At 45.7% G+C, this 15,349-nt stretch overlaps 1 protein-coding gene across 1 annotated transcript in view; it reads left to right on the forward strand.

Annotated features, from left to right (window-relative positions):
- The window catches only part of nexmif (neurite extension and migration factor), a 46,261-nt gene extending 31,214 nt beyond the window's left edge, over positions 1 to 15,047 (forward strand). The window contains exons 2-3 of the mRNA XM_022751693.1: positions 5,903 to 6,033; positions 10,750 to 15,047. Coding sequence (XP_022607414.1) covers positions 5,952 to 6,033; positions 10,750 to 14,972 — 4,305 coding nt within the window. The 5' untranslated portion in view covers positions 5,903 to 5,951 and the 3' untranslated portion in view covers positions 14,973 to 15,047. The remainder of the gene's footprint in view (positions 1 to 5,902; positions 6,034 to 10,749) is intronic.
- Positions 15,048 to 15,349: the final 302 nt, after the last annotated feature.

Consider the following 15,349-nt stretch of genomic DNA (forward strand, 5'->3'; position numbering starts at 1 on the left):
GCCTAGTTGCACTTGTTTTGCAGTAAGTTAAGGTTATGTTGTAGCAAATTACAATGTCCTTAAAAAGTTTAAAAAGCTACTTCCATTTGGAACATCGTGTGTAAAATGATACCTTAAAACCCTTACCAACTATACCTATAGTACAAAGCATAGAAAGGCCATTTCAGTTTGTCTTGTTGCAAGAACCTCAAAGCAAACCACAGCTGGATTTTAGTTTCATCCCATAATCTTAATGATTTTAGGGATCTTAGTGTCATATGAACTAGAGAATTTCCTGTTTTCCATGACTGAAAGTATAATCCACAGGGCAAACATTATTGATTCAATATCCAAAACAATTAACAAGATGTCCACAAATCAGTTGGTAAAATGGTCCTTTAAGTAGACATTAAACTGAGAAAATTTCAGGAGATGTGGGCTAAAAGCAGATGAGAGAGTTAAAATCCACTCGTCTCCGAAGCCACACTGAGCTAGGATTAAATCCTTCCTCGAAGTGTCACTCATGCACTATATCTCAGCAGTCCTGCAATCTCATTAAGAGAAAGATACTAATGGTCTGAGCAGTCTCCTGAGAAAAAGCTGGATTCTGACATATCTGCACCTTTATTCTGAGGCAGATGGAGCCCTTAGAGGTAGCACTGGCTGCAATTGTCCAGGTCTGGCTCTGCAGGTTGTGCTGTGCTGATAAAGATCCAGCTCTATAATCCTGATTCATACTGAATCTCTACCTATCAGACGCTTCCTGGGCTCTTCAGCCGCCTGTGATTGACGATGATTATCTCAAGCAGATACCATATCTTTGCCATCACCGTGGCTATGTCAGGGATTTTAGGTGTGGATGTTTGATCAAATACAGCACCAAACATCTGGCAGAGAGGGCGTCCGGTAGCAGAAGCACATGTAGACAGCACCACTGAATTAAGGTAAGAATGTGGGATTTTTTTTTTTTTTCGCTCTCTCTCTCAACATGAGACAGAATCATTGAGATTTGTCTTCAGCTGCGGCACAGATATTGCCTGACAAGCAATCCTTATGACAGAGTTGGCCAACTGAAGCTTTGTGTTGAGAGGCAGCTATAACAAAAAAAAAACAGGTATGATTCAGGACACCTACACCTACATACTGTAGATCTATTATGGCCCTGACACACTAAGCCACCAAATTTCAGGAGCTGCTGTTTTAGGTTCTACATTTGATTCTGTAATGTGTTTGGTTTACAAAGAAGGTTATAAATGATATATTTATGTCCATTGTTATTGTTTTGTGTTTGTAGAATCATATCAAATTCTGTTTTAACGTGATGTAGTCCAAAATACTGATAATGAGTCTGAGCAAATTCTAATTATACAATAATAATTTAAAGCTGCTGCAATCAATATTTTTGTATAAACAACGAATAAAAATACATTCAATATCAAAGGGGTCTGGGATTGTGATGAACTCACAGAGAATTTTGACCCAACTGCAATTCCCCTCACCTCCATGGATCTTAATAGTATTTATTAATTCATTGTTTTTGTTTTACGGCTGCAACTTGTTTTGGTTCAGTCTCACCGCCCCCTCACCGCTGTTTCTAGATTCTGCAGGCAGCTTTACTCAGCAAAAAAAAAACTATAAAAACCTACACTGTACGCTACCTGGTCACCATCAAACAGTAGACAGACTGGTGAATAGCTGGTGGAGCATTTATCAGCTAAAGGATCAGATTATTTCCCTCAGGAGTTGGTGGAGAACAACACAGAGCAAAAAGAGAGTGAATACTGCACTTATATTCATCAGATGGACACAAACCCAAACACAAATAAGTAAATGCTAATCTTGCCCTTTATCTGCTTGAGGCATAAATGTGCAACTGTTTGCTAATATGTTCAGCATTTTAACTCCTGTAGGTGATAGATAATATGTTGTGTTTATAGATTGTTGTACTGCCCCCAAGTGGCCGAAATCAATTAAGACGTGTTTAAGTTTGCGTTATACATTCTGTCTGATGTATTTCTCACGGATACCTTATTGATATAGGAAAAGGAAAATCATTTCAGCTGTATCAGCCAGCCCCAAGTACAAACAACTCACTTGGTTTTTCCACTCATGCAGGCACATAACGTACGTACAAGTTGATGGTCAACAGGCAGTCGGCTACGGTCTTTGCGATGTGTTCGATTGAAGAATTTAATAGAGGGAATAATCCAACATGAGCTGATGCAAAGTGTTTGATCTGTCAGCCATTGGCAGCGCTGCCTCTTTGAGGTTGGCTTGGTGAGTCAGGACCCTCGGAAGAGGAGAGCTCTGACATATCGGTTGTAAGGAGAACTGTTGACCTTCGACAGAACAATGCTCATGTTTGTGAGAGAGAAACAGAAAGAGTGGGAGGGAGAGAACCAGAGAGTTACTGCTTCTTCTGCAACAGAGAAGGAACAGAGACGTTAACAGGAGGGGGCTATGCAAGAGCTCTGTAGTCCACCTATGAATTAACAAGAGAACATCAACAGTTAGCTGATGACAAGGATGGAGAAACAAATGAAGTGCCATGATGGCTCAGCTGGTAGCACTGCTGCCTGACCGCAAGACAGCAGAGGCCTGTTTGTGTGGAGTTTGCGTGTCCTCCCTCAGAAAGAGAGATCTGCGGCTCGTCTCTGAGTGCTGAAGAATGGTTACTCTCTTCAAAACAGTAGGACAGGTTAAATTCATAGACCTGGGCATTTGAAAAAATTGTACTTGACATTGAAGAGTCTCCACTTGTATTAAAAAGGAGCCTAGACTCTCACTACCATTCACAGTGTAGTGTTCTGTCAATGTTTTCTTCCCAGATATAAAAAATTCAGGCCTGTAAGATGAAAGACGAAGAAGTTCATACCTGTGAATATGTGTCTGCGAATACAATGTGTACGTGTCATTTAAAAAAATGTATTCTATATATTATTGTGTACCTGTGCCTGTATTGGATTTGTGTTTCTCTGTACTCCCACCACGTACTGCTGCGAGCTCACAAGCTCAAGAGTATTACCGTGAGTTGCGTGTGAGGCAGGTTACTCAGCCTGTCTGCAGCCAGCCGGTGAACCTGTTCTGAAACTGTATACCTGTGCTGAAAAGAGGAGTCGCCATTTCAGCGCTGTCTGTTTGGATCAGTGTTCCCTGTGGCGCTATGCCCTCTTTGAGAGCTCCTCTGTTGGGGATCTATTCCTTGGCCCCTGACTCTCTTGCTTTGTTGACACAATGAGCCCTTTGTACCGACATATACTACTGCTGTGGGACCTTGCTTCGTATTTTCGGCAATTATACACGATCCCAAACCAGCCATCCCTCTTGTTGCTGCTTCATTGGAGAGAAATGCAATCGAATCGAGGAGAAATGCATTGAAACGAGGACACAGGAAGAGGCTTGCAGGAATTTGATTGTGGTGCTGATAAGTTCCATATAGCACGAGTAAACATGTTCTTATCTTGTTATCCAGCTTGCACATTAACACATGGTGTGTGGAGGAGGTGGAGGAGGGTTTAAAAGTATAAATCAAATCCTAATCATTCCGTTTGGCTTTTCCCACTCTCTGCTCTTTGTCTCTATTTCTGTTTCGCATCGTGCAAAGAACCGCGGCGCACACGCAAGAACAATAGAGAGGTCAGAAGCACTAGCCATTTTCCTGCACCTGCTGAATGCTCCAGAAATGAATGCACAGTGATTACGTGCCCTAATGTGTGGTGTTTAAAGAGCGGTTTCCTGCTGCAGAGTTAAATGGTGGTGCCCTCTGTGAAGTATTAATGATGTGGATGGATGAATCAGGTCGGCACAAACCTGTTGACGGCAGCCGCGGTGCTCTCTTAAAGCTGCACCCAGACATCAGGCTTAACCGCTTGGCAAATTGGACATGCTTGTTGGCTGTAGCTCCAATTTATGTGCACTCTCTATTGCAGTTAGTCCATCTTCATTATTGAAATGGCCTCTCGTCAGGTCTTGACAGAGTGGTGGAGATGGTAAAGGGAGGGAGAGAGGGGGAGCATACAGGAGAATCATGAATAATGTGGAAAATAAACACATTTGAGGCAGTGAATCTGGCTGGCAGGAGGGGTGTTGGGAGTGTTGTCTCTCCGTCTCTCTCTATTTCTCTCTTCATGTGATTGTATGTGCAGCTTCTGCCAGTGGATGCTGATGCTGTGGATCCTCGGCCTTGGGGCTTTGTCTAACACACATGCAATTGGGCATAAACACACACACGCACACACACACACATATGCACACACACACATACACACATACATGCAGAGACCTTGCTACACATCCACAAGCAGCTCTAGGCGCTGAGCTCTGGCAGGACCTCTGTAGCCTGACCAGCATCCCAGCTGTGTGTTGTGTCACTGCCACTCAGAGACACACTGCACGGTGGCTACAGCCTATTTTTAATAGGGTGCTGCTGTGACTTCCCTTTTTCAGAGTCCTACAGATTGTTGCATTGATAAGGCCGTGCTTAGCTCTTCTGGGCCAGCCAGTTCAGGCGGGGATGTCCAGTTCCAGTTCATGCTTTGTCGAAGAAGATGTATTTATTGCTAAATGTAGAATTTCAGTTCCTCAGTGCGCTGAATTGGTACAAGATGACCTCAAAACCATCTCTAAGCTAAGCTTCAGCTTTAGGAGTAAAAGCGCTTCTCAATGAAGAGAAGAACAGGTTCTGGCTGGGTCTACCTACAGGGTCCCTGTACCTGCTGCACACATGAGCAGATGTGATGGCTCATGAGGTAATTACCCACTGAGCCGGTGTGTCTGCTAGTATAAGCTGAAGCAGGGGTTCCCTTCAGGTAACTCTGCCGCTCAGGTCAGTGAACAGCTAATGACATTTAGAAGCAATAGGATGAAAGAGATGGCAGTTGTTTGTAGTCAGCCACACACTACCTTTGTCTTATTGTCTGCCGTCTGTCTTAATCTCCCAGCCACCCTTTTCACACCACAAGGAGATCATGTTATTAGATCCCCTCCCCTGGCTCATTTGTCTTCCTGCAGCACCACTCCTCCAGAGAGGGACTGCAGCAGCTGAAAAAAAAAAAGAAAACAATATAAACAGGCAGGAGGCCACAGCATCAAATGCTCATCATTTAGTGGCCCATGGTCTCTCGTGCCGTCATTATTCCTTCAGGAGTCACTCTAGATTAATATGCCTTTTCTTCTCTCTGCCACCCCACCCGATTCCAAGAGGTTGACAAACTTCACCCTCTCTATCTCTCTTTACCTTGAACGTATTGTTTTGTATGACATCGTGCCAAGTGCACTACATCCTGCTACATATACACACAACCATCCCCACCCCCACTTTCACAATCGCTTGCTACAGTAAAAAGTATTGTTAGTGTTCACAGTTGCTGTCACCGCCTCACTCACATCTCTTTAGTCTCTCCTCTTTGAGGCGGGTTGGTTCTCGTGCTGCTGAGGCACACATAAGGGAGGGAGTCAGCTAATTACAATAAACAAATATGCTCAGAGCCGCCTATGTAAGGTTCGCATAGGTTAACAACTCTGCTATAAATGTTAAGTGAAGCTTAAAATAGGATAGTATGGCATACAGTTGCCATAGTGATCTCAGCTGTGATTCTTTGTGTACTTTCTTGGTTGGCAAAGTTTAAATTAATTTTAGACACGAGTCTGTGATACAGAGAAGAAATGACTGATTGTTTGGCGCCCCAAGGGCTTCTTTGATGTCTCTCTCATGTTTGGAGCTTTTTCTACAATTACTGCAACTTTGTGTTTGCCTGTTTCTTGTGTCAGTCGTTTTTTGTGTTGAAATCTAATGTTGTGCTGTTAATGTTATTCTGCATTAGGAGACATGGCAGTCACTCTTTATTGATTACCTTCGTACTCACGTCTCTTTGTATTTCTCTCCCCGTCTTCTCTGTTTCTCTCTGGCTTTCTCTTTCAACAGGTGGGACAGTCAAAATGATGCGTAGGAGGTGCAGCGTTGGGCCGTATTGATGGATGTGTTAACAGACAGCAGTCTCACATTGATTGTGAAGACTTCAGAACCAGAGAATGCAAATGTTCTGGAGAATACAGGTGAAAACTATTCACGTTTTTTACGGCTTGTAAACATAATATTCATTCATTACTCATAACTTCTTGTTAAACTGAGCAATGAAGATGAAAATGGTAATTTTGCCTTTTAATTCTTGGAAAATTTGCTTCTAACATTTACAGATACTTGGTTGTTGACCTAAGAGAAGAAATTTTAATTTTCTCGAGAATAATCAAGCATTCGTTAGAATAAATGAAAGCTTAATGACAACAGTTTCTCTCACAGCAGCTTGAAAACTTTGAAAAGACAATTAGTATTACCGCATACCATGGAACTCGCTTTCTTGAATTAGCTTTTCACCCTCAGTTTTAAGCTGTTTGACAAGATATGGGGAATGTGAAACACATCCTGTCTTTTTTAAATGAAAAGTGGAAAAGAAACATTGAATGAAGCTTTTTAAGCTATTGTTAATCCTCTCTGCCGATGCCTCCACAACTCAGAAATATGACATCCACCTTTTGGCATAAAAAGGTGCAAATGTGAAAAAGGGAGCAGCCATTAATTCTTTCACACTCATTCACATTCATTAGCATAGGCAAATTAAGGTTTTGGTGTGAAATACTGTTTATTCAGACTTATTTATTTGTTCAGTTTTTGTTTTTAGGTTGCACCCCCTGCCCCTCTGTGTATTCTCATAAACTAAATAATAATGTTTACATGGTGTAAGCTCTTGATAAAAACTTAATTCAAATTAATCCACGTACATTTGCAGTACAGTCCGTCCCCTTTACTGGACTAAAAGCCCCACTATTGTTGTGCATTTTCCTGAACTCATTTGACCACTACCTACTGCCCCCTATAGTTTACCTCTACCAAGCACCACTGATCCTTCAATGAGGTTTATCTTTAGTGTTTCAGCTCTGGTCTGGCTCACTAGGGACTGACCGGTTCCCACTGTGAGAATCACACAGATTATCCCCAGCACTAGTCTGTTCCTTGAGATGCACTGAGAGGAAAAGAGAGAGAGAGAAAGAGAGAGAGAGAGAGGATGGAGAATGAGAGTAGGAAAAAGAGAAGTAGAGGAAAGGGTGAAAGCAGCTCCATTGAGCAGGAATAGGGCAGCTCTCTGAGGAAGATGGCCATGAATCATGCTGCAGTTACTCACCACTTGTTATGAACATCCTGTACTGGCTGGATTGATTTCCCCCCACCATTCACAAAATGTCATATAGTGAAGATGGAGCAAAAGGTAGCAAGAGGCTTCTGTGGCTGGCCTACCAGCTGGATGAGGGAACGCCCCGGGTGGCTGAGCTGCAGAACGGCTAGCTCGGCATTTTACCACTGTCAAAGCATCCATATAACAGGGATAAGGAGCAGGGGAGTTGGAAGGGAAGGAGATAGTGAGCAGAAAAGGGAGGAAGACTGGATGGAAAGAGGGGTGGGGTGGGAATATGGAATGATTTCAAAAAGCCATTAAAAGGAGAAAGCTGTTTTCATCTGCACTGTACTTCATAATGTGATATCTGAGCTCTTTTATTCCGTTGGTCAGGTGGAATTGATGTATGATTTTAATTATGTTAATATCAGGGACAGATGGTCCCTTCATATGGACAGTTACTTATATTTTCTGTTTTTTTGTCCTATTTATAAAGTGTATATGAAGTGATGAGAGAAAAAGATGGAAATATCTGTGTATGTGCATGTGTAGCTGTGAGTGCATGTGTGGCATCTGACACACTAATAGATGAGGCCACAGACGCCAACTTGCCTCTCTCCTCATGTCCGTGACCATGTCCCTCTGCATGGGCTCATATCCCCGGAGAGCCGCCTGGCACAGGGCGACTCGGGCTTACCTCAGGTGGATGAAGCCCTGAATTGCCATGGCTAGAAAGCGGGAGAGGAGAATCTGAGTGCTCCGAGCGCTAACTGGTCTGGGCTGGTCTGGTCTGGTCTAGTTTGGCGGTGGTTGGGCTGTCTAGCATGGCTGGGCTTGGCAGGGCCGGGGATCAGAAGATCACCGCCACCTGCCAGCAGCCGGGGTTCTTCCATATGTTCAGTGGTGAATGTCCATGCCAGCTTGCATGAGCTGTGTCACATCCAGCCTCACTTTCTATTCAAGGAGCACTTCTCCTAATAACACAGTGATAAAACTACAACTGTGTTAGAATGATCTCAGAGTGCACAAAGCTTGTTTTTTTTATTAGCTCTTTCTGTAAGCTAGATATTGAATTCTGGCAGCAGTGAGCATTTTGGATGTTTATCTTGTTTACATTTGCCAGCATAGATGTAATGCTAACATTATGCTGTACCGTATCAGTGAATATGAGGCTGCCGATCCCCCTTTGACCTCTAATGTCAAACTCAATTTGTCAGCTACAGTCATCGTTGTAAGAACCCGTGTGTGTGTGAGAGTGTGTGTGTTTGTGTACCTGTCTGACTGACTGATCTGTGGCACATTCTGAACAGCTGAAGAGCTAATGGTCCAGCTGGAGACAGATGGCCTCTCGATAACACTATACCCCCAAGCCAATACTCACACTCTATCACACACACACATGCATCCACGCATGCACACACACCCTTTCTCTCTATTTCTCTCTCTCTCATACACGCACACACACACACACACACACACCCACCAGAAAATCACATGCACGCACACATTGGATAGGATAGATTGTTAATCCATTATAAACCCTGAGGAAACACATTTTTCAATATGAGTTTAATGTTTCACAGCAATTTTGAACAATCTTTTGGCAATATTAGGTGGCAGCTTAGGTTTCATGCGAGCACGGGGGGAGAAAGGAAGTTAATTTCTCCCCTTTTTTGTAATTTCCCTGTTTCTGTGGCCTTGCTTTTTTTTTGTAGGGCTAATGAAAGAGATAAGTAATCATTTCTTTTTATGTGTCTTGTCTATGAGTGCTGGAAAATTACTTGGTAGATTTCAAGTACTGAGACTATTTGCATATAATACCAAATAAATCCGAATGAATTGTGTCCACGCCTGGAAAACGTAATTGTAGTCTTGCTCTTGTCTCTACAATAAGTGCCATACGATGCCATGTGGCTGGTAATGTGTCAGTAGCATGCTTTTGCTCAGAGGTCATTTTGGCTCACAGATTGAAGGGAACTGATGGCAAACGCCTCGCTGTGTTGCTTCTGCAGCCTCTGACAAGTTGCTGCTATAACAGTTTTCTGACTCCGAGAGTAAGAGGGAAGATGCATATTTCTCCTGAGGTTTTCTTCATTAAGGATGACAGTAGCGCAGTTGTATGCTTTTAGTAGGCGTTCTGGTTGCTCCAATGTGTCTGCAGGCCGCAGACCCAGAGAGACCAGCTCTCAGAAAATTCATTACCTCGTTAAATCACTCTCAAATCATATCCATATTCAAAGATTTACTCACCACCAATACAGCCATGTTGAATGCTGTTTGTTAAGCAGTATTCCCCTCAAGCATTTATCACTACCTCAATAATGATTAGGCGCATCCATCCTAAAATGGGGGACGTTGCTAGTTAACCTCTGTGAACACATTAATTGCTGTGGTATGTTTTTCAATTTTCATTTTTTTCTTCTGGCATGGTTTTAAAGAATATGTGTGTGAGGCAGCAGCTTGGGATTGTAGAGGGAGGCAGGTGTAGATGATATTGGTTATACAGTCTCCAACATATGGGCCTGTCGTGTCCCATGTGTACGTACCTGCCTCCTCTGCTGTCATCTAATTATGCAGAGCAAACAAAGCTATCTGCCTGCTGCTACAAGCCCGCTTCTGTGGGTTTTGATTGTTACTCATCAGATGGATGTCTTCAACTGATTAAGACATTGTCACAATCGACCTGCAGAAAATCACCAAAACCTACTTTCAATTTAGTCATTACTGCTATTGTTGCTGTGTAATTCTGCGGTATCTTGTTACTTCACAGTTAAGCTGTATCTGTGTCTATACGGATGAAATGCTAAAAGGAGGGGGAGGTAAACCAAGACGACTGCATTATATTGATGTCATACATTGCTCTTGGGTTGGTAAAGCAAGACAATACCACAGTACTGTTACTGTATATTGTTTCCATAAAGAAGAGGATTTCTGGACTGTCATCATTTTTAACATTTTGGAGTGCCTTTTTTTACTCTGTCTATGAATGAAAGCTTTATTTAACGCCAAATTCAAACCATTTAGTAACTATTATCTCATGAAACAAATGTTGCATAATTGTATAAGTCATCCCATTGATCACTAACACCCACTTCCAGGACACTCAGAGAGAGAGAGTTGTTGTCTCTGAGAAATTGCTTCCCGTAAGCTGCAAAAAACGATCATCTTGTTTTAATAAATAGAACAAATGAACTTTTAGCAGCTCTTTATCACTTTCATGTTCGCATGTTAACTTAACAGGATCCAGGAGATTTCACTTCATGTGTTCTGAGAATTTGGTGTGAATTTAGTGTGGCTTTGTTAAGTCTTGCCTGGTCCAGACTTTTACATTTGAACATCCAGCAGTACTGCAGTATACAGTTGTAGACCCAACCTGACATTACTAAACCTCTCACTGAATCTAGTAACAAAACTGAAAATTAATGTTTAAGGCTGGCATCACAAAATGACATTTTGAGCTCTAGGGGGTTAATTGACACTAATTGCATTTCAGCAGCCCAGAGGAAATGTCAGTGTAACTACAGAAAAAGAACAATGTAATTTAACTTCAGACTTATGGTTCAAAGAGCTGAAATCTTTTTTTCTTTTTTTTTTCTCTTAGGGGTATGTGAGCAGGGTGGTGATCTGAGTCTGTGCGGGCTCGTTGATGCTGCTCTCCCTCCATCCTCACCTCCTCCTGCCGCAGAGACTTCCCAGCAGGCCTGTCCAACACACCAGAGGACCACACCTTCATCGCCAACCCTCCCCCTGCCCATTGGCACTGACCCCTCTCTGGGCCTAACAGTGGCCCCCTGCCCTGCCTCCGATGACTCTCCAACTGTAGTCCCCCACCTTCACCACACTCCCACTCCTACATCACTTCCCACCCCAGCTTTAACTTCCTGGGGCTCAACAGGAGAGACCCAGAAAACTCCCCTTCCGCTACCCATTGCCCTCCCTCTGTCAGCTACAATGATGGAGCCTGGCACTGTGTCTGCCCTGACAGAGGAGTGTCTTCTTCAGCCTTCCCGCACCTGCCTCGGCTGCTTCATTGAAACCCGTGATGCTACTGACCCTAATTCCATCCAGAACCCGCCTCATGACCCTAACGCCAACCCTGACACAGAGTCCGGGCTAAGCGTAAGGATAGGGGATGTGAGCCGAGAGGATTTCTCCGACATCAACAACATCAGCATCCAGTGCCTGAGCCATGCGGGGGAGGCAGTGAGTCACTACGGAGAACAACTCCTCTCTGACCAGCTACTTAGCTTTCCTCTGCCGAAAGCCCCAGGTGAGGGCAAGAGAGTGGATGGAAACAAAACAACAGAGGATTGTGATGATCCAGAGGATGATGCAACAGCTAAGAACCTGTATGAGGGACTGTTACTGGACAAAGTGAGCGGAGAGGAGGTTCTGCTGGCTAATGCCGGCCAGGACTGGGGCTATTTTGAGTCCTTCATCAGTGAGAGTAAGATGGAGCTGCTGGACCTTTGTTCTAAGAACGAACTGTCAGTCAACCTCTTCTCTGAGGAAGATGTTGACAATCTATTTGATGACGAAGACGATGATTCAACTTTAAGCAGCGATGTCTGTTCGCTGAAGATTCGTTATGAGTCTTTCCAGGACAACATGAGGGAAAAAACAAATGTGCTCCAGGAGGAGACACAGTTCAACTTCTTCCCTAGTGTCCTGGCCAACTGTGCCAAGAAAGAGGAAGGAGTGGGAGTATTGAGGAGGAGTGCTGAGGAGCTTCAGCCCAAAACTGATGAGCTCATCCTGGAGACAGGACAGGAAGGAAAGGCTGGGGACTGCAGTGGTAGGAGCCCCCTTGATGGCTCCCAGGGCTCACCCATGTCCACTCCCAAAGTCAATTACCTAATGGACTTCAATTCTACAGAGGAGTCGGGAGAGTTCAGCGATGACAGCTCCTGCACTGGCTCCTCCTCAGACACCCTGCAGGAGGGCAAATTTAAAAAGGGCCACTCAAAGAGATTCCTCAGCCCCTCCAACCCTCTTAACTACGGCTTGCGCTCCAAGAGAAAGGTTCGATACAGTGATGATTACTTGTATGATGTTGACTCGCTCGAGAGTGAGAAGAACGCAGAGAAAAAGGAGAAAGCTCCTGCTGGTCAGAAAGAGGAGGAGGATGTTGACTGGTGCCCCAAAAAACGTCGGAAATCCTGTCGCAAAGAGCCACCCGTGGTCATCAAGTACATCATCATCAACAGGTTTAAAGGAGAGAGACTCATGTCAGTGAAACTGGGCAAGTTAGACCCTGTGGATGCTACTGTGAGCTTAACCGCCGACTCAGTAAGCAAATATGAGACACTGGCTCCTTTGAAGGATTTCTGGCAGGAGAGGCAAAGAGAGAGACAGGAACAGCTTAAGCTGGCTGCCAGAGATAAACAACAACGAGGTTTTCATCTAAACGGACGCCATCATCGCCCTTTTAATTCTAGTCATCCCAAAAGGAAATACAAGATTGCAAACAGGCTTAAGGTTCAGAGGATTCACGCTGTGGAGCAATCAGCAACAGCACAGGGCTCCCCTCTCTCTGATCAGGGCCAGGGAGGTGTCACTAAAGAGGAGGCCACCCCCACGGTAGGGGGAATAATAGCAGCCCCAGGCCTCCCAGTCACATTAGACACAAACTCCATCACGCACACAGTCACGGCCAAGAGCCGCTCCCAGGAGAGAGAGGAGAGGGAGGGGAGGAGATTGGGAGGAAATAAAACAGTCAGGATAAGGAAATTCAAAAGCGAAGCCAGGCTGAGGAGCAAGAAAATGAAAGAGGCAGAAGGAGAGGAGGGGAGGAGCGTGACAAATGAAACGGATGCCTGTGTTGCTGCAGCACAGATTGAGGACCCTACTGCTGGGTTAGAAGAGGCAGGCATTAGCTCTACTACAGTCAAACCCCATTTCTCTGACAGTACCGCCACTGCTCACACAACTGAGGAGAAATTCCCCTTTGTTTCGTCCACCTGCTCTCCTGACAAAGCTTCCTCCTCAGAGGAAGTGGAAGCGGGTGTCCCTGTCATCCCGGGGGGCTACCTGCAGACCCTGTTAGATGCTACAGACTCGTCTGGTGGAGCAACTATCTCTTATTTCCCCCAGCAGCCCTCTAGGCAGCAGTATCCTCTGGGGCTGTCCCTGGAGGAGAAACAGTTTTCGTCTCTGCAGCTCGCTCAGAGTTGCGTCCTCTCGCCTCCTTCTGAGTCCGAGCTCCAGCAGTCTCCGCAGAACTGCCCCAGCTTCCCCCAGATGTGGCACCCACAGCTTTGCGCAAGTCACAGCCAGAGCTTTGGGCCAGAGACGCCTGAGACTCCCATCTTACCCAACAACTTCCCCAGTGCTGTGCCCCTGAACGACAGCCTGCCAGTGTCTAACTACAGCCAGCTGAGCCCTGAGGCTGACAGGCTGCTTTATGAGAAGAGCTACCTGACTGAGGCTGGGCTGCAGCCCGGGGCAGATCTGCAAGTGTGTCAGACTGTCTGTGTGGAGGGCCAGGTGCAATACCAGAGAGGGTCCCTGTGCACAGACAACGGCAGGCTCATCAGCTATGACTCAGTGGGCTCTCTGTCAGCCTCCTCTAGCAATTACAGCTCCCTCAGCCTCAAGTCTTGTGAGCGGGAGGGTGAGGAGGAGGGCCGAGACAGCTTCTTAGCTCATTGCAGTCCTAAAGTGGTGATTCAGCAGAGTGTAGACGCCCTTACCCCACTCAGGGAGTCCTCAGACCTGCTGGATATCTCCAACTTCACCCCTGACAAGTTTAGACACTCATCACTGTCAGAGCTTTCCCCTCCCGAGACCCCCAACCTGTCCCCCCAGGTGGTGGGGCGTGAGATGAAGATAGCAGGGAATGTTGGAGAATTCCAGGATGTGAATGATATGACTATGGACTGCAACAGGGAGGTAAAGTGGAACTGTGACGTTATGCAGCAACAAGAGCACACAGCAAATGCATACACAGTGGAAGAAAGCCAGTTTCCACTGCACAACTTCAACAGTCAGGATGTGTTAGGTTTAGATAAAAAGGAGCTGGGAGTAACCGAATTCGACGAACAGACTGGTGAGATGCTGCCTGGCGCGAAAAACATTAAGTCAAAGAGGAAAGGCAATTGCAAACAGACAGCTGCAGGACAGAGCCCAAAGAAAGTCAGAGCTCCCAGAGCTCCCAAGTCAGAAAAGGTCAAGACCCCTAAACAGAACTCGCGTTCCACCAAAAAGATAAAGGCCATGTTAGAGGGGAAGGCAGCAAAGAACCAGGCAGGTGGTTGTGGCACAGGCCTGACTGACAGTAGCAGCACTGGGGACTGGTCTGGTACCGGCTGGTCAGAGAGCAACAGTCTGGTAGGGGACGACCAGAGAGAATTCGAGGAGCCCTCCAATATTCTGTCCAACATTGTCTCTGGCATGGCTGAGGTCCAAAGGTTCATGATGGCCTCCATTGAGCCACTGTGGAATCCCATGTCGGAGGCCTGTATGCCCTCCGAGGCCAACAGCCTCAACCTAAAGACCCTCAAAATCTTGGCAGGCACAGAGGCTGACCTGAAGAAAAAAGGAGCCGTGCTAACAGGGGCTGGGAGAGGCAGAAAGGCTGGGGGAAAGGGAGTAAAAAACCAGGCCAAATTCAACCCCTCTCATCCCTTATTCCCCCAACTAGCTCTGGGCTGTAACATGTTTGATAAACCCAACTTTATTAACCCTGGGCCTGCACACAAAAAGCTGTACCGCCACAAGACCAGTGCAAAGTTCCCTCGGATTGAGACACTGAAGGGGAAGCGAGGTGAGAGGGACCCAAATAAGGACATAGCACTGATGACCTCTTTTGAGAAACTGAGGTAATATTTTGTTATCAGCTGCTGTTGCACCCCCTTCTCACTTTCCCCCTCTACCTGCTCAGCCCCCTCTCCCAAGCATACCTACACTGACGCTATGCCAGAGCTGCATGAGTACTACGTTCCCCCTGACTACTCCCACTTCCTTTTAACCCCCGCCCCACCCCCACCCCTGCCCTCCTCCCTGCCCTCTGCCTACGCCTCCTGGTGCCCTTGTAGTCCCCTAGCCAGGGCCCCATGGAGGCCCCTGCTCCTGCCCTGGCCATGCCCCTGTTAGACAGGCTGTCTGAGTGTGATGACCCCCTGCAGTACCTGGAGCCTGACCTGGCTGAGACCAACCCCACCGCATTCGCCCAAAAACTACAGGTGTGTTGACAGACCACA

The sequence above is a fragment of the Seriola dumerili genome, unplaced genomic scaffold, assembly GCF_002260705.1.
Source record: "Seriola dumerili isolate Sdu_G_001 unplaced genomic scaffold, Sdu_1.0 BDQW01000161.1, whole genome shotgun sequence".
Lineage (NCBI taxonomy): Eukaryota > Metazoa > Chordata > Actinopteri > Carangiformes > Carangidae > Seriola > Seriola dumerili.